Source organism: Cuculus canorus, chromosome 35, assembly GCF_017976375.1.
Source record: "Cuculus canorus isolate bCucCan1 chromosome 35, bCucCan1.pri, whole genome shotgun sequence".
NCBI classification, from domain to species: Eukaryota; Metazoa; Chordata; class Aves; order Cuculiformes; family Cuculidae; genus Cuculus; species Cuculus canorus.
Window position 1 is genome coordinate 932,942 of NC_071435.1, and position 19,715 is coordinate 952,656.

Sequence of the window (19,715 nt, forward strand, 5' to 3'; positions counted from 1 at the left end):
GCCCCTCGTGGCCACCTCATGACCTCCGAAGCCCCCTTAGATGCCACCAGAGCCCCCTCGTGGCCACCCCATGACCTCCGAAGCCCCCTTAGATCCCACCAGAGCCCCCTGGTGGCCACCTCATGACCTCCAAAGCCCCCTTAGATGCCACCAGAGCCCCCTCGTGGCCACGCCAGGAGGTCCGAAGCCCCCTTAGATGCCACCAGACCCCCTCGTGGCCACCTCATGACCTCCGAAGCCCCCTTAGATGCCACCAGAGCCCCCTCGTGGCCACCTCATGACCTCCGAAGCCCCCTTAGATCCCACCAGAGCCCCTCGTGGCCACCTCATGACCTCCGAAGCCCCCTTAGATCCCACCAGAGCCCCTCGTGGCCACCTCATGACCTCTGAAGCCCCCTTAGATGCCACCAGAGCCCCCTCGTGGCCACCTCATGACCTTCGAAGCCCCCTTAGATGCCACCAGAGCCCCCTCGTGGCCACCTCATGACCTCCGAAGCCCCCTTAGATCCCACCAGAGCCCCTCGTGGCCACCTCATGAGCTCCGAAGCCCCCTTAGATGCCACCAGAGCCCCTCGTGGCCACCTCATGACCTCCGAAGCCCCCTTAGATGCCACCAGAGCCCCCTGGTGGCCACTCCATGACCTTTGAAGCCCCCTTAGATGCCACCAGAGCCCCCTGGTGGCCACGCCAGGAGGTCCGAAGCCCCCTTAGATGCCTCCTGAGCCCCTGGTGGCCACGGCAGGAGGTGCGAAGCCCCCGTAGATGCCTCCTGAGGAGGTCCTGGAGGTACCGGAGGAGGCCCTGCTGGAGGAGGGAGAGGCGCCGGGTTTTGCGGATGAGGACGTCGGCGATTTGGCACATTTCGATGCTGATGAAGAAGACGGTGTAGCACGTGTACTGCTGGTAGCGCCGCTGCTCGAACGTCTGCCGGGGCAACCGCGACCTTCAGGGACCTTCAGGGACCTCCAGGGACCTCTATGGACCTCCAGGGACCTCTGTGGACCTCCAGGGACCTCTGTGGACCTTCAGGGACCTCTATGGACCTTCAGGAGGTTCTATGGCCTTTGAGGAACCTCTGTGGCCTTTGAGGAACCTCTGTGGTCTTTCTTTGAGGAACCTCAATGGCTTTTGAGGAACCTCTATGGCCTTTGAGGAACCTCTGTGGCCTTTGAGGAACCTCAATGACCTTTGAGGAACCTCTGTGGCCTTTGAGGAACCTCAATGACCTTTGAGGAACCTCTATAGACCTCTATGGACCTCTCTGGCCTTTGAGGGACCTCTATGGAGCTCTGTGATGGACCTCTATGGACCTCTATGGACCTTCAGGAAGTTCTATGACCTTTGAGGAACCTCTGTGGCCTTTGAGGAACCTCTATGGACCTCTATAGACCCCTACAGACCTCTATGGACCTTCAGGGACCTCTATGGACCCCTATGGACCTCTATGGACCTTCAGGGACCTCTATGGATCTTCAGGAAGTTCTATGGCCTTTGAGGAACCTCTGTGGCCTTTGAGGAACCTCTATGGACCTCTATAGACCCCTATAGACCTCTATGGACCTTCAGGGATCTCTATGGACCTCTATGGACATCTATGGACTTTGAGGGACCTCTATGGACCTCTGTGATGGACCTCTATGGACCTCCATGGACCTTCAGGAAGTTCTATGACCTTTGAGGAACCTCTGTGGCCTTTGAGGAACCTCTGTGGCCTTTGAGGAACTTCTATGGCCTTTGAGGAACCTCTGTGGCCTTTGAGGAACCTCAATGGCCTTTGAGGAACCTCTATGGACCTCTATAGACCCCTATGGACCTCTATGGACCTCTATAGACCTCTATGGACTTTGAGGGACCTCTATGGACCTCTATGGATCTCTATGGACCTTCAGAGACCTCTATGGACCTTTGAGGGACCTCTATGGACCTCTATAGACATCTATGGACCTCTATGGACTTCTATGGACCTCTATAGACATCTATGGACCTCTATGGACTTCTATGGACCCCTATGGACCTCTATGGACCTCTATGGACCCCTATGGACCTCTATGGACCTTCAGGGAACTCTATGGACCTCTATGGACCTCTATGGACCTCTATGGACCCCTATGGACCTCTATGGACCTTCAGGGAACTCTATGGACCTCTATGGACCTTTGGAGACCTCTATGGACCTCTATGGACTTTGAGGGACCTCTATGGACCTTCAGGGACTTCTATGGACCTTTATAGACCTCTATGGACCTCTATGGACATCTATGGCCTTTGAGGGACCTCTATGGACCTCTATGGACCTTCGGGAACCTCTATAGACCTCTATGGACCTCTCTGGCCTTTGAGGGACCTCTATGGACCTCTATGGATCTTCAGGAACCTCTATGGCCTTTGAGGAACCTCAAAGACCTTTGAGGACCCTCTGTGGCCTTTGAGGAACCTCAAAGACCTTTGAGGAACCTCTGTGGCCTTTGAGGAACCTCTATGGCCTTTGAGGAACCTCTGTGGCCTTTGAGGAACCTCAAAGACCTTCAAGGAACCTCAATGACCTTTGAGGAACTTTAATGGTCTTTGAGGAACCTCTATGGTCTTTCTTTGAGGAACCTCTATGGCCTTTGAGGAACCTCAATGGACCTCTATAGACCTCTATGGACCTCTATGGACATCTATGGACTTTGAGGGACCTCTATGGACCTCTATGAATCTTCAGGAACTTCTATGGCCTTTGAGGAACCTCTATGGACCTCTATGGACATCTATGGACTTTGAGGGACCTCTATGGACCTCTATGGACCTTCAGGAAGTTCTATGGAGTTTGAGGGACCCCTATGGACCTTCAGAGATCTCTATGAACCTTCAGGGACCTCTATGGACCTTCATGGACCTCCTTGGACCTCTGTGGCCTTTGAGGGATCTCTATGGCCTTTGAGGGACCTCTATGGACCTCTATGGACCTTCAGGGACCTCTATGACCTTTGAGGAACTTCTATGGCCTTTGAGGAACCTCTGTGGCCTTTGAGGAACCTCTATGGACCTCTATAGACCCCTATGGACCTCTATGGACCTCTGTGGACTTTGAGGGACCTCTATGGACTTTCAGGAAGTTCTATGGAGTTTGAGGGACCTCTATGGACCTCTATGGACCTCTGTGGACCTCTATAGACCTCTATGGACATCTATGGACTTTGAGGGACCTCTATGGACCTCTATGGATCTCTATGGACCTTCAGAGACCTCTATGGACCTCTATGGACCTTCAGAGACCTCTATGGACCTCTATGGACCTTCAGGGACCTCTATGGACTTCTATGGACTTCTATGGACCTCTATGGACCTCTATAGACCCCTATGGACCTCTATGGACCTCTATAGACCTCTATGGACATCTATGGACTTTGAGGGACCTCTTTGGACCTCTATAGACCTCTATGGACATCTATGGACTTTGAGGGACCTCTATGGACCTTCAGGAAGTTCTATGGAGTTTGAGGGACCTCTATGGACCTCTATGGACCTCTATGGATCTCTGTGGACCTCTCTGGACCTCTATGGACCTTCAGGGACCTCTATGGACCTCTAAGGACCTTCAGAGACCTCTATGGACCTCTATGGCCTTTGAGGGACCTCTATGGACCTCTATGGACCTTCAGAGACCTCTATGGACCTTCAGGGACCTCTATGGACCTCTATGGACCTCTATGGCCTTTGAGGGACCTCTATGGACCTCTATGGACCTTCAGGAACCTCTATAGACCTCTATGGACCTCTATGGACTTCTATGGACCTCTATGGAACTCTGTGATGGACCTCTATGGACCTCTATGGACCTTCAGGAAGTTCTATGGCCTTTGAGGAACCTCTGTGACCTTTGAGGAACCTCTATGGACCTCTATAGACCCCTATGGACCTCTATGGACCTTCAGGGACCTCTATGGACCTCTATGGACATCTATGGCCTTTGAGGGACCTCTATGGACCTCTATGGACCTTCAGGAAGTTCTATGGAGTTTGAGGGACCTCTATGTCCCTCTATGGACCTCTATTGACCTCTATGGACCTTCAGGAAGTTCTATGGCCTTTGAGGGAGCTCTATGGACCTCTATGGACCTTCAGGGACCTCTATGGATCTTCAGGAAGTTCTATGGCCTTTGAGGAACCTCTATGACCTTTGAGGAACCTCAAAGACCTTTGAGGACCCTCTGTGGCCTTTGAGGAACCTCTATGACCTTTGAGGAACCTCTATGGACCTTTGAAGAACCTCAATGACCTTTGAGGAACTTTAATGGTCTTTGAGGAACCTCAATGGTCTTTGAGGTCCTTCTATGGTCTTTGAGGTCCCTCTGTGGTGGTGGTGGTGGTGGTGGTGGTGGTGGTTCCTCACCCACTGCTGTCCGTAGCTGTCCTGGAGCTCCTGCAGGTGAGGGTCCTCCCAGCGGGGGCGAAGGCCCACGCAGAGCAGAGGCCACCACCCCTCCTGCGCCATCGCCACAAAGTAATCCGTGAAGCCGGCAAAGGACTGCATGGCCCCTGCGGACATCCCACCACACCCGTGGACCTCCTCCAGCGGCTCCTCCTCCTCCACCTCCTGGTGGACCCCCAGCCCCATCTCCTCCATCTCCTCCATCTCCTCCTCCATCTCATGGTGGACCCCCATCTCCATCTCCTCCATCTCCTCCATCTCCTCCATCTCCTCCTCCATCTCCTCATGTTCTCCATCCCCATCTCCTCCATCTCCTCCATCTCCTCCATCTCCTCCATCTCATGGTGGACCCCCATCCCCACCTCCTCCATCTCCTCCACCTCCTCCACCTCCTCCATCTCCTCCATCTCCTCCATCTCCATCTCTATCTCCTCCATCTCCTCCATCTCTCCCATCTCCATCTCCTCCATCTCCATCTCCATCTCCTCCATCTCCTGGTGGACCCCCATCCCCATCTCCTCCATCTCCTCCATCTCCTCCATCTCCTCCATCTCCTCCACCTCCTCCACCTCCTCCATCTCCTCCATCTCCTCCATCTCTTCCACCTCCTCCATCTCCTCATGTTCTCCATCCCCATCTCCTCCATCTCCTCCATCTCCACCATCTCCTCCCCCTCATGGTGGACCCCCATCCCCACCTCCTCCATCTCCTCCACCTCCTCCACCTCCTCCATCTCCTCCATCTCCTCCATCTCCTCCATCTCCTCCACCTCCTCCATCTCCTCCACCTCCTCCATCTCCTCCACCTCCTCCATCTCCTCCACCTCCTCCACCTCCTCCATCTCCTCCACCTCCTCCATCTCCTCCATCTCCTCCACCTCCTCCATCTCCTCCACCTCCTCCACCTCCTCCATCTCCTCCACCTCCTCCATCTCCTCCACCTCCTCCATCTCCTCCATCTCCTCCACCTCCTCCATCTCCTCCATCTCCTCCACCTCCTCCACCTCCTCCACCTCCTCCATCTCCTCCACCTCCTCCATCTCCTCCACCTCCTCCACCTCCTCCACCTCCTCCATCTCCACCATCTCCTCCACCTCATGGTGGACCCCCATCCCCACGTCCTCCATCTCCTCCATCTCCTCCATCTCATGGTGGACCCCCATCCCCACGTCCTCCATATTCTCCCCCTCCTCCACCTCCTCCACCTCCTCCACCTCCTCCATCTCCTCCACCTCCTCCGCGGTTGTCCCCTTTGGTCCTCCCCCACCGCCGTCGGTACCGATTTGGAAGTAGGAGTACGCGGCCAGGGGTTCGTTGACCAATCGGTCGCGACGAGGGTTCCGCGGCTTCAGGTGCATTATGTCACTCTCCGCCCGCTCGTACGCCAGCGACACCGACGGGAACTGCCAGGAGAAGACAACCGCTGGACCGCGACCTCCAAACGCCTCACGGAGGGCCTCAAAAGCCACAGAAGGACCTCAAAGTCCTCATGGAGGACCTCAAAATCCATAGAAGGACCTCAATTTGTTCATGGAGAACCTCAATCTCCTCCTGGAGAACCTCAAACTCCATAGAAGAACCTCAATTTGTTCATGGAGAACCTCAAAGTCCTCATGGAGGACCTCAAAGTCCATAGAAGAACCTCAAACTCCATAGAAGAACCTCAATGTCCTCACGGAGAACCTCAAAGTCCATAGAAGGACCTCAAACTCCTCCTGGAGGACCTCAAAGTCCTCATGAAGAACCTCAATCTCCTCATGGAGGACCTCAAACTCCTCATGGAGGACCTCAAAGTCCATAGAAGGACCTCAAAGTCCTCATGGAGGGCCTCAATCTCCATAGAAGGACCTCAAACTCCTCATGGAGGACCTCAAAGTCCATAGAAGGACCTCAAAGTCCTCCTGGAGGACCTCAAAGTCCATAGAAGAACCTCAATTTGTTCTTGGAGAACCTCAAAGTCCTCCTGGAGAACCTCAATCTCCTCATGGAGGACCTCAAAGTCCATAGAAGGACCTCAAACTCCTCATGGAGGACCTCAAAGTCCATAGAAGGACCTCAATCTGCTCATGGAGAACCTCAAACTCCTCCTGGAGGACCTCAAAGTCCATAGAAGGACCTCAATTTCCTCATGGAGGACCTCAATCTCCTCATGGAGAACATCAAACGCCATAGAAGGACCTCAAACTCCTCCTGGAGGACCTCAAAGTCCATAGAAGGACCTCAAACTCCTCATGGAGAACCTCAAACGCCATAGAAGGACCTCAAAGTCCTCATGGAGAACCTCAAACTCCTCATGGAGGACCTCGAAGTCCATAGAAGAACCTCAATTTGTTCATGGAGAACCTCAAAGTCCTCATGGAGAACATCAATCTCCTCGTGGAGAACATCAATCTCCTCATGGAGAACCTCAATCTCCTCATGGAGGACCTCAATCTCCTCATGGAGAACCTCAATCTCCTCATGGAGAACCTCAATGTCCTCATGGAGAACCTCAATCTCCTCATGGAGAACCTCAAAGTCCATAGAAGAACCTCAATTTGTTCATGGAGAACCTCAAAGTCCTCCTGGAGAACATCAAACTCCTCATGGAGAACCTCAATGTCCTCATGGAGGACCTCAAAGTCCATAGAAGAACCTCAAAGTCCTCCTGGAGAACCTCAAACTCCTCATGGAGGACCTCAAATTCCATAGAAGAACCTCAATTTGTTCTTGGAGAACCTCAAACTCCTCCTGGAGAACCTCAATCTCCTCATGGAGAACCTCAATCTCCTCATGGAGAACCTCAAACTCCATAAAAAAACCTCAGTTTCTCCATAAAGAACCTCAATTTCTCCATGAAAACCTTCAACTTCTCATGAAGAACCTCAATTTCTCCATGAAGAACCTCAACTTCTCCATAAAGAACCTCAGTTTCTCCATAAAGAACCTCAGTTTCTCCATGAAGAACCTCAATTTCTCCATGAAGAACCTCAACTTCTCATGAAGAACCTCAGTTTCTCCATGAAGAACCTCAGTTTCTCCATGAAGAACCTCAATTTCTCCATAAAGAACCTCAATTTCTCCATAAAGAACCTCAGTTTCTCCATAAAGAACCTCAACTTCTTATGAAGAACCTCAATTTCTCCATAAAGAACCTCAGTTTCTCCATGAAGAACCTCAATTTCTCCATGAAGAACCTCAATTTCTCCATGAAGAACCTCAGTTTCTCCATGAAGAACCTCAATTTCTTCATGAAAACCTTCAACTTCTCATGAAGAACCTCAGTTTCTCCATGAAGAACCTCAGTTTCTCCATAAAGAACCTCAACTTCTCATGAAGAACCTCAGTTTCTCCATGAAGAACCTCAACTTCTCATGAAGAACCTCAGTTTCTCCATGAAGAACCTCAGTTTCTCCATGAAGAACCTCAACTTCTCATGAAGAACCTCAGTTTCTCCATGAAGAACCTCAGTTTCTCCATGAAGAACCTCAATTTCTCCATGAAGAACCTCAGTTTCTCCATGAAGAACCTCAACTTCTCATGAAGAACCTCAGTTTCTCCATGAAGAACCTCAGTTTCTCCATGAAGAACCTCAATTTCTCCATGAAGAACCTCAGTTTCTCCATGAAGAACCTCAACTTCTCATGAAGAACCTCAGTTTCTCCATGAAAACCTTCAACTTCTCATGAAGAACCTCAACTTCTCATGAAGAACCTCAGTTTCTCCATGAGGAACCTCAGTTTCTCCATGAGGAACCTCAGTTTCTCCATGAGGAACCTCAACTTCTCATGAAGAACCTCAGTTTCTCCATGAAGGACCTCAATTTCTCCATGAAAACCTTCAACTTCTCATGAAGGACCTCAGTTTCTCCATGAAGAACCTCAGTTTCTCCATGAAGAACCTCAACTTCTCCATAAAGAACCTCAATTTCTCCATAAAGAACCTCAATTTCTCCATGAAGAACCTCAATTTCTCCATGAAGAACCTCAGTTTCTCCATGAAGAACCTCAATTTCTCCATAAAGAACCTCAGTTTCTCCATAAAGAACCTCAATTTCTCCATAAAGAACCTCAGTTTCTCCATGAAGAACCTCAGTTTCTCCATGAAGAACCTCAACTTCTCATGAAGAACCTCAGTTTCTCCATGAAGAACCTCAATTTCTCCATAAAGAACCTCAACTTCTCATGAAGAACCTCAACTTCTCATGAAGAACCTCAATTTCTCCATAAAGAACCTCAATTTCTCCATGAAGAACCTCAACTTCTCATGAAGAACCTCAACTTCTCATGAAGAACCTCAGTTTCTCCATGAAGAACCTCAACTTCTCATGAAGAACCTCAATTTCTCCATGAAGGACCTCAACTTCTCATGAAGAACCTCAATTTCTCCATAAAGAACCTCAATTTCTCCATGAAAACCTTCAACTTCTCATGAAGAACCTCAATTTCTCCATGAAGAACCTCAATTTCTCCATAAAGAACCTCAATTTCTCCATGAAAACCTTCAACTTCTCATGAAGAACCTCAATTTCTCCATGAAGAACCTCAATTTCTCCATAAAGAACCTCAGTTTCTCCATGAAGAACCTCAGTTTCTCCATAAAGAACCTCAACTTCTCCATAAAGAACCTCAGTTTCTCCATGAAGAACCTCAATTTCTCCATGAAGGACCTCAGTTTCTCTATAAAGGACCTCAGTTTCTCCATAAAGAACCTCAATTTCTCCATGAAGAACCTCAACTTCTCATGAAGAACCTCAGTTTCTCCATGAAGAACCTCAATTTCTCCATGAAGAACCTCAACTTCTCATGAAGAACCTCAGTTTCTCCATAAAGAACCTCAACTTCTCATGAAGAACCTCAGTTTCTCCATGAAGAACCTCAATTTCTCCATGAAGAACCTCAATTTCTCCATAAAGAACCTCAGTTTCTCCATGAAGAACCTCAGTTTCTCCATGAAGGACCTCAGTTTCCCCATAAAGGACCTCAGTTTCTCCTGAAGGACCTCAGGAGGTCCCCGGAGGAGGTCCCGGTGGACTCACGATGTCGGTGCAGAGCTCGATGAAGAGGATGGTGATGCAGCCGAGGGGCAGAGGGACGCTGGCGGTGATGTAGATCAAATATGGCGTCAGCTCGGGGATGTTCTTGGTCAGCGTATACGCGATGGACTTCTTCAGGTTGTCGAAGATCAGGCGGCCTAAAGCCCACCGGGGACCACCGCCTCAGCCGGGGGACAGCCCCAACGTCTCCACCATCTCCACCATCTCCACCACCATTTCCACCACCATCTCCACCACCATCTCCACCACCATCTTCTCCTCCATCTCCACCACCATCATCTCCACCACCACCATCTCCACCACCATCTTCTCCACCATCTCCACCACCTCCACCACCATCTCCACCATCTCCACCATCATCTGCACCACCATCTTCTCCATCACCATTTCTCCACCACCATCTCCAGCACCATCTCCACCACCATTTCCCCACCATCTCCACCATCTTCTCCACCATCATTTCCACCACCATCTCTTCCATCATCTCCACATCTTCTCCACCATCTCCACCACCACCACCACCATCTCCACCACCATCTCCACCATCTCCACCATCTTCTCCACCACCATCTCCACCACCATTTCTCCTCCATCTTCTCCACCACCATTTCTCCTCCATCTTCTCCACCACCATCTTCTCCACCACCATTTCCACCACCATTTCCACATCTCCACCACCATCTCCACCACCATCTCCACCATCATCTCTTCCATCATCACCATCATCTTCTCCACCATCTCCTCCACCATTTCTCCACCACCATTTCTCCACCATTTCCACCACCATTTCTCCACCATTTCCACCACCATTTCTCCACCATTTCTCCACCACCATTTCTCCACCATTTCCACCACCATTTCTCCACCATCTCCACCACCATCTCCACCATCTCCTCCATCACCATCTCCACCACCATCTCCATCATTTCTCCACCACCATCTCCACCACCATCTCCACCATCTTCTCCTCCACCATCTCCTCCACCACTTCTCCACCATCTCCACCATCTTCTCCACTACCACCATCTCCACCACCATTTCTCCACCATTTCTCCACCATTTCTCCACCATTTCTCCACCATTTCTCCACCATCTCCACCATCTCCATAATCTCCATCATTTCCACCATTTCCTCCACCATCTTCTCCACCATTTCTCCACCATCTCCACCATCTCCTCCACCATTTCTCCACCATCTTCTCCACCACCATCTCCACCATTTCTCCACCACTTCCACCACCATTTCCACCACCATCTTCTCCACCATTTCTCCACCATCTTCTCCACCACCATTTCCACCATCTCCATTATCTCCTCCACCACCATTTCCACATCTTCTCCACCACCATCTCCACCATCTCCACCACCATCTCCACAACCATTTCCACCACCATCTTCTCCACCATCTCCACCACCATTTCTCCACCATTTCTCCACCATCTCCACCATCTCCACCATCTCCACCATTCCTCCACCATCTCCACCACCATCTCCACCACCTTCTCCACCATCTCCACCATCTCCACCCCCATCTCCATCCCCTGGGACCCTGCTCGACGCCGGTGACGATGGAGGCGAAGTTGTCGTCGAGGAGGATCATATCGGCGGCGTTCTTGGCGGCGTCGGAGCCGGCGATGCCCATGGCCACCCCGATGTCCGCCTTCTTCAGCGCCGGAGAGTCATTGACCCCATCCCCCGTCACCGCCACGATGGAGCCCTGCGGACCACCACGGAACCTTCCGGAAGGGCTCCACCAGAGAGGACCTTCTGGAAGAGCTCCACCACAGGGAACCTTCTGGAAGAGCTCCATCAGAGGGAACCTTCTGGAAGAGCTCCATCGGAGGGAACCTTCTGGAAGAGCTCCACCGGAGGGAACCTTCTGGAAGAGCTCCATCACAGGGGACCTTCTGGAAGAGCTCCATCACAGGGAACCTTCTGGAAGAGCTCCATCGGAGGGAACCTTCTGGAAGAGCTCCACCACAGGGGACCTTCTGGAAGAGCTCCACCACAGGGAACCTTCTGGAAGAGCTCCATCGGAGGGAACCTTCTGGAAGAGCTCCATCAGAGGGAACCTTCTGGAAGAGCTCCATCAGAGGGAACCTTCTGGAAGAGCTCCATCAGAGGGGACCTTCTGGAAGAGCTCCACCACAGGGGACCTTCTGGAAGAGCTCCATCAGAGGGAACCTTCTGGAAGAGCTCCACCACAGGGAACCTTCTGGAAGAGCTCCACCAGAGGGAACCTTCTGGAAGAGCTCCATCAGAGGGGACCTTCTGGAAGGGCTCCATCAGAGGGAACCTTCTGGAAGAGCTCCACCACAGGGAACCTTCTGGAAGAGCTCCATCAGAGGGAACCTTCTGGAAGAGCTCCACCACAGGGAACCTTCTGGAAGAGCTCCACCACAGGGAACCTTCTGGAAGAGCTCCATCAGAGGGAACCTTCTGGAAGAGCTCCATCAGAGGGAACCTTCTGGAAGAGCTCCACCACAGGGAACCTTCTGGAAGAGCTCCATCGGAGGGAACCTTCTGGAAGAGCTCCACCGGAGGGAACCTTCTGGAAGAGCTCCACCGGAGGGAACCTTCTGGAAGAGCTCCACCACAGGGAACCTTCTGGAAGAGCTCCACCGGAGGGAACCTTCTGGAAGAGCTCCACCGGAGGGAACCTTCTGGAAGAGCTCCACCGGAGGGAACCTTCTGGAAGAGCTCCATCAGAGGGGACCTTCTGGAAGAGCTCCACCACAGGGAACCTTCTGGAAGAGCTCCATCAGAGGGAACCTTCTGGAAGAGCTCCACCAGAGGGAACCTTCTGGAAGAGCTCCACCACAGGGAACCTTCTGGAAGAGCTCCATCAGAGGGAACCTTCTGGAAGAGCTCCATCAGAGGGAACCTTCTGGAAGAGCTCCACCACAGGGAACCTTCTGGAAGAGCTCCATCGGAGGGAACCTTCTGGAAGAGCTCCATCAGAGGGGACCTTCTGGAAGAGCTCCATCAGAGGGGACCTTCTGGAAGAGCTCCATCCGAGGGAACCTTCTGGAAGAGCTCCATCGGAGGGAACCTTCTGGAAGAGCTCCATCGGAGGGAACCTTCTGGAAGAGCTCCATCGGAGAGAACCTTCTGGAAGAGCTCCACCACAGGGAACCTTCTGGAAGAGCTCCATCGGAGGGAACCTTCTGGAAGAGCTCCACCGGAGGGAACCTTCTGGAAGAGCTCCATCGGAGGGAACCTTCTGGAAGAGCTCCATCAGAAGGAACCTTCTGGAAGAGCTCCATCAGAGGGAACCTTCTGGAAGAGCTCCACCACAGGGAACCTTCTGGAAGAGCTCCATCAGAGGGAACCTTCTGGAAGAGCTCCACCACAGGGAACCTTCTGGAAGGGCTCCACCAGAGGGAACCTTCTGGAAGAGCTCCACCAGAGGGAACCTTCTGGAAGAGCTCCACCAGAGGGAACCTTCTGGAAGAGCTCCATCAGAGGGAACCTTCTGGAAGAGCTCCATCAGAAGGAACCTTCTGGAAGAGCTCCATCGGAGGGAACCTTCTGGAAGAGCTCCATCAGAAGGAACCTTCTGGAAGAGCTCCATCGGAGGGAACCTTCTGGAAGAGCTCCATCAGAGGGAACCTTCTGGAAGAGCTCCATCGGAGGGAACCTTCTGGAAGAGCTCCACCACAGGGAACCTTCTGGAAGAGCTCCACCACAGGGAACCTTCTGGAAGAGCTCCATCGGAGGGAACCTTCTGGAAGAGCTCCATCAGAGGGAACCTTCTGGAAGAGCTCCATCGGAGGAGACCTTCTGGAAGAGCTCCATCAGAGGGAACCTTCTGGAAGAGCTCCATCAGAAGGAACCTTCTGGAAGAGCTCCATCGGAGGGAACCTTCTGGAAGAGCTCCATCAGAAGGAACCTTCTGGAAGAGCTCCATCGGAGGGAACCTTCTGGAAGAGCTCCATCAGAGGGAACCTTCTGGAAGAGCTCCATCGGAGGGAACCTTCTGGAAGAGCTCCACCACAGGGAACCTTCTGGAAGAGCTCCACCACAGGGAACCTTCTGGAAGAGCTCCATCGGAGGGAACCTTCTGGAAGAGCTCCATCAGAGGGAACCTTCTGGAAGAGCTCCATCGGAGGAGACCTTCTGGAAGAGCTCCATCAGAGGGAACCTTCTGGAAGAGCTCCATCAGAGGGAACCTTCTGGAAGAGCTCCACCGGAGGGAACCTTCTGGAAGAGCTCCACCACAGGGGACCTTCTGGAAGAGCTCCACCACAGGGAACCTTCTGGAAGAGCTCCACCAGATGGAACCTTCTGGAAGGTCTCAATGTCCCCTTTGTGGTATCTGAGGTGGCTTCGAGGTCCTCACCAGGCGTTGGCAGCTCTCCACGATGACCAATTTCTGCTGAGGGGACGTCCGCGCGAAGACCATCTCCGGGTGGGCGCGGAGAAGACCTTCCAGGGCTTCCGGTGTCATGGCCGCCAACTCCGCCCCCGTCACCACGCGGGCACGAGCTTGTCTGGAGAGGACAACGCCGTCAGGAGGACCTTATGGAGGTCCATCATCTCCAAAAGGTCCTTTTGGACCTCTGGAGGTGGATCAGGAGGACCTTCTGGTGGCCACAATGGTCCTTTTGGACCTCTGGAGATGGATCTGAAGGACCTTCTGGAGGTCCATCATCTCCAAAAGGTCCTTTTGGACCTCTGGAGATGGATCTGAAGGACCTTCTGGAGGTCCCTTGTGGTCCATCATCACCAAAAGGTCCTTTTGGACCCTCTGGAGATGGATTAGAAGGACCTTCTGGTGGTCCCTCGTGGTCCATCATCTCCAAAAGGTCCTTTTGGACCTCTGGAGATGGATCAGAAGGACCTTCTGGTGGCCACAATGGTCCTTTTGGACCTCTGGAGATGGATCTGAAGGACCTTCTGGAGGTCCCTCGTGGTCCATCGTCTCCAAAAGGTCCTTTTGGACCTCTGGAGATGGATCAGAAGGACCTTCTGGAGGTCCATCATCTCCCAAAGGTCCTTTTGGTCCTCTGGAGATGGATCTGAAGGACCTTCTGGTGGTCCATCATCTCCAAAAGGTCCTTTTGGAACCTCTGGAGATGGATCTGAAGGACCTTCTGGTGGTCCCTCATCTCCAAAAGGTCCTTTTGGGCCTCTGGAGATGGATCTGAAGGACCTTCTGGTGGTCCCTTGTGGTCCATCGTCTCCAAAAGGTCCTTTTTGGACCTCTGGAGATGGATCAGAAGGACCATCTGGTGGTCCATCATCTCCAAAAGGTCCTTTTGGACCTCTGGAGATGGATCTGAAGGACCTTCTGGTGGCCACAATGGTCCTTTTGGACCTCTGGAGATGGATCAGAAGGACCTTCTGGTGGTCCATCATCTCCAAAAGGTCCTTTTGGACCTCTGGAGATGGATCAGAAGGACCATCTGGTGGTCCATCATCTCCAAAAGGTCCTTTTGAACCTCTGGAGATGGATCAGAAGGACCTTCTGGAGGTCCATCATCTCCAAAAGGTCCTTTTGAACCTCTGGAGATGGATCAGAAGGACCTTCTGGAGGTCCCTCGTGGTCCATCATCTCCAAAAGGTCCTTTTGGAACCTCTGGAGATGGATCTGAAGGACCTTCTGGAGGTCCCTCGTGGTCCATCATCTCCAAAAGGTCCTTTTGGACCTCTGGTGATGGATCAGAAGGACCTTCTGGTGGCCACAATGGTCCTTTTGGACCTCTGGAGATGGATCTGAAGGACCTTCTGGAGGTCCCTCGTGGTCCATCGTCTCCAAAAGGTCCTTTTGGACCTCTGGAGATATATGTGAAGGACCTTCTGGTGGCCACAATGGTCCTTTTGGATCTGTGGAGATGGATCAGAAGGACCTTCTGGTGGTCCCTCGTGGTCCATCGTCTCCAAAAGGTCCTTTTGGACCTCTGGAGGTGGATCAGAAGGACCTTCTGGTGGTCCATCATCTCCAAAAGGTCCTTTTGGACCTCTGGAGATGGATCAGAAGGACCTTCTGGAGGTCCATCGTGGTCCATCATCTCCAAAAGGTCCTTTTTGGACCCTCTGGAGATGAATCTGAAGGACCTTCTGGAGGTCCATCATCTCCAAAAGGTCCTTTTGGACCTCTGGAGATGGATCTGAAGGACCTTCTGGAGGTCCATCATCTCCAAAAGGTCCTTTTGGACCTCTGGAGATGGATCTGAAGGACCTTCTGGTGGCCACAATGGTCCTTTTGGACCTCTGGAGATGGATCTGAAGGACCTTCTGGTAGTCCATCATCTCCAAAAGGTCCTTTTGGACCTCTGGAGATGGATCAGAAGGACCTTCTGGAGGTCCATCATCTCCAAAAGGTCCTTTTGGACCTCTGGGGATGGATCTGAAGGACCTTCTGGTGGTCCATCATCTCCAAAAGGTCCTTTTGAACCTCTGGAGATGGATCAGAAGGACCTTCTGGTGGCCACAATGGTCCTTTTGGACCTCTGGAGATGGATCAGAAGGACCTTCTGGAGGTCCCTCGTGGTCCATCGTCTCCAAAAGGTCCTTTTGGACCCTCTGGAGATGGATCAGAAGGACCTTCTGGTGGTCCATCATCTCCAAAAGGTCCTTTTGAACCTCTGGAGATGGATCAGAAGGACCTTCTGGAGGTCCATCATCTCCAAAAGGTCCTTTTGAACCTCTGGAGATGGATCAGAAGGACCTTCTGGTGGTCCATCATCTCCAAAAGGTCCTTTTGGACCTCTGGAGATGGATCAGAAGGACCTTCTGGTGGCCACAATGGTCCTTTTGGACCTCTGGAGATGGATCAGAAGGACCTTCTGGTGGCCACAATGGTCCTTTTGGACCTCTGGAGATGGATCAGAAGGACCTTCTGGTGGTCCATCATCTCCAAAAGGTCCTTTTGGACCTCTGGAGATGGATCAGAAGGACCTTCTGGAGGTTCATCATCTCCAAAAGGTCCTTTTGAACCTCTGGAGATGGATCTGAAGGACCTTCTGGTGGTTCCTCGTGGTCCATCATCTCCAAAAGGTCCTTTTGGACCTCTGGAGATGGATCAGAAGGACCTTCTGGTGGTCCATCATCTCCAAAAGGTCCTTTTGGACCTCTGGAGATGGATCAGAAGGACCTTCTGGTGGTCCATCATCTCCAAAAGGTCCTTTTGGACCTCTGGAGATGGATCAGAAGGACCTTCTGGTGGTCCATCATCTCCAAAAGGTCCTTTTGGACCTCTGGAGATGGATCAGAAGGACCTTCTGGTGGTCCATCATCTCCAAAAGGTCCTTTTTGGACCTCTGGAGATGGATCAGAAGGACCTTCTGGTGGCCACAATGGTCCTTTTGGACCTCTGGAGATGGATCAGAAGGACCTTCTGGAGGTCCCTCGTGGTCCATCATCTCCAAAAGGTCCTTTTGGACCTCTGGGGATGGATCAGAAGGACCTTCTGGAGGTCCATCATCTCCAAAAGGTCCTTTTGGACCTCTGGGGATGGATCAGAAGGACCTTCTGGTGGTCCATCATCTCCAAAAGGTCCTTTTGGACCTCTGGAGATGGATCAGAAGGACCTTCTGGTGGCCACAATGGTCATTTTGGACCTCTGGAGATGGATCTGAAGGACCTTATGGTGGTCCCTCGTGGTCCATCATCTCCAAAAGGTCCTTTTGGACCTCTGGAGATGGATCTGAAGGACCTTCTGGTGGTCCATCATCTCCAAAAGGTCCTTTTGGACCTCTGGGGATGGATCAGAAGGACCTTCTGGTGGTCCATCATCTCCAAAAGGTCCTTTTGGACCTCTGGAGATGGATCTGAAGGACCTTCTGGAGGTCCATCATCTCCCAAAGGTCCTTTTGGACCTCTGGAGATGGATCAGAAGGACCTTCTGGAGGTCCATCATCACCAAAAGGTCCTTTTGAACCTCTGGAGATGGATCAGAAGGACCTTCTGGTGGTCCATCATCTCCAAAAGGTCCTTTTGAACCTCTGGAGATGGATCAGAAGGACCTTCTGGTGGTCCATCATCTCCAAAAGGTCCTTTTGGACCTCTGGAGATGGATCTGAAGGACCTTCTGGTGGTTCCTCGTGGTCCATCATCTCCCAAAGGTCCTTTTGGACCTCTGTGTTCCTCCTGGAGACCGAGATGGACCTGGAGGACCTTCTGGTGGTCCTCTCCTGAAGGTCCCACCTGGGCTCCACCTGTTCGATGGGGATTCGGAGCCGCGTGGAGACCTCTTCGGGGGTTTCGCTTCCTTCCGAGATGATCCCCACCGCCGCCGCGATGGCTTTGGCCGTGATGGGGTGGTCTCCGGTCACCATGATCACCTGTGGAGAAGAAGACAACAGTGAGAGGTCCACAGCGCTCCCCGGGACCTTCTCAACGTCTTCTTCCTCCGTGGAGGTCCTTTCAGGAGGTCCCAAATCTCTTCCCGAGGGGTTTTTTTCCTCTCCGCTTTCGTGGTGGGACTCCATCTCCACGTCCTCCATCAGCGGTTCTACCATCGTCTCCTCCGTCTCCTGGTGGGACTCCATCTCCACGTCCTCCGTCTTCGCTATCGTCTCCGTCTCCTCCACCTCCTCCACCTCCACCACCTCCTCCCCCTCATGGTGGACCCCCATCCCCACGTCCTCCATCTCCTCCATCTCCTCCATCTCCTCCATCTCCTCCATCTCCTCCACCTCCTCCATCTCCTCCACCTCCTCCATCTCCTCCACCTCCACCACCTCCTCCCCCTCGTGGTGGACCCCCATCCCCACGTCCTCCATCTCCTTCACCTCCTCCACCTCCTCCATCTCCATCTCCTCCATCTCCTCATGTTCTCCATCTCCTCCATCTCCTCCATCTCCACCACCTCCTCCACCTCCTCCATCTCCTCCATCTCCACCACCTCCTCCCCGTCGTGGTGGACCCCCATCCCCACGTCCTCCACCTCCTCCATCTCCTCCACCCCCTCCATCTCCTCCATCTCCACCACCTCCTCCCCCTCGTGGTGGACCCCCATCCCCACGTCCTCCACCTCCTCCATCTCCTCCATCTCCTCCATCTCCTCCACCTTCACCATCTCCTCCATCTCCATCTCCTCCATCTCCACCATCTCCTCCCCCTCATGGTGGACCCCCATCCCCACGTCCTCCATATTCTCCATCTCCTCCACCTCCTCCATCTCCACCATCTCCTCCCCCTCGTGGTGGACCCCCATCCCCACGTCCTCCATCTCCTCCATCTCCTCCATCTCCTCCATCTCCCGATGTCCTCCCGATGTTCTCCAGATGTTCTCCAGGTGGTGGTGGTGGTGGTGGGGAGGTCCTTACCCGGATCCCGGCCGTGCGACACTTGAGGACCGCCTGAGGGACGGTGGCTCTCGGGGGGTCGATCATGGACACCAATCCGGCGAAGCAAAGTCCCACCGCCACCTCCGGGAGGACCTCCGGCTCCGTCCCCACCGCCACCGTCCCCCCCGGCAGCCACCGAGCGCAGAACCCTGGGGGACAACACGGGGGGGACCTCCAGCTCCTCCATCTCCACCATCTCCACCATCTCCACCATCTCCTGGTGTCCCTCCATCCCCATCTCCTCCATCTCCACCATCTCCTGGTGTCCCTCCATCCCCATCTCCTCCATCTCCACCATCTCCTGGTGTCCCTCCATCCCCATCTCCTCCATCTCCACCATCTCCTGGTGTCCCTCCATCCCCATCTCCTCCATCTCCACCATCTCCTGGTGTCCCTCCATCCCCATCTCCTCCATCTCCACCATCTCCTGGTGTCCCTCCATCCCCACGTCCTCCCGATGTCCTCCATCTCCACCATCTCCACCATCTCCTGGTGTCCCTCCACCCCCACGTCCTCCCCATCTCCTCCATCTCCACCATCCCCACCACCTCCTGATGTTCTCCACCTCCTCCATCTCCTCCACCTCCTCCATCTCCTCCATCTCCTCCATCTCCTCCATCTCCTCCATCTCCTCCATCTCCTCCATCCCCACCACCTCCTGATGTCCTCCATCTCCTCCATCTCCATCCCCACCATCTCCTGATGTTCTCCACCTCCTCCACCTCCTCCACCTCCTGATGTCCTCCACCTCCTCCATCTCCTCCATCCCCACCATCTCCTGATGTCCTCCACCTCCTCCATCTCCTCCATCCCCACCACCTCCTGATGTCCTCCATCTCCTCCATCTCCTCCATCTCCTCCATCTCCATCCCCACCATCTCCTGATGTTCTCCACCTCCTCCATCTCCATCCCCACCACCTCCTGATGTTCTCCACCTCCACCTCCTCCATCTCCTCCATCTCCTCCATCT

The 19,715-nt window shown here is 53.1% G+C and overlaps 1 protein-coding gene across 1 annotated transcript in view; it reads right to left on the reverse strand.

The window, feature by feature from the left end:
* Positions 1 to 19,715, reverse strand: part of ATP4A (ATPase H+/K+ transporting subunit alpha) — a 57,390-nt gene that overhangs the window by 7,468 nt on the left and 30,207 nt on the right. Inside the window, exons 13-20 of the mRNA XM_054052596.1 lie at positions 18,724 to 18,893; positions 17,600 to 17,736; positions 13,791 to 13,941; positions 10,997 to 11,165; positions 9,431 to 9,585; positions 5,693 to 5,816; positions 4,376 to 4,521; positions 791 to 924 (exon numbers count right to left, since the gene is read on the reverse strand). Coding sequence (XP_053908571.1) covers positions 791 to 924; positions 4,376 to 4,521; positions 5,693 to 5,816; positions 9,431 to 9,585; positions 10,997 to 11,165; positions 13,791 to 13,941; positions 17,600 to 17,736; positions 18,724 to 18,893 — 1,186 coding nt within the window. The remainder of the gene's footprint in view (positions 1 to 790; positions 925 to 4,375; positions 4,522 to 5,692; positions 5,817 to 9,430; positions 9,586 to 10,996; positions 11,166 to 13,790; positions 13,942 to 17,599; positions 17,737 to 18,723; positions 18,894 to 19,715) is intronic.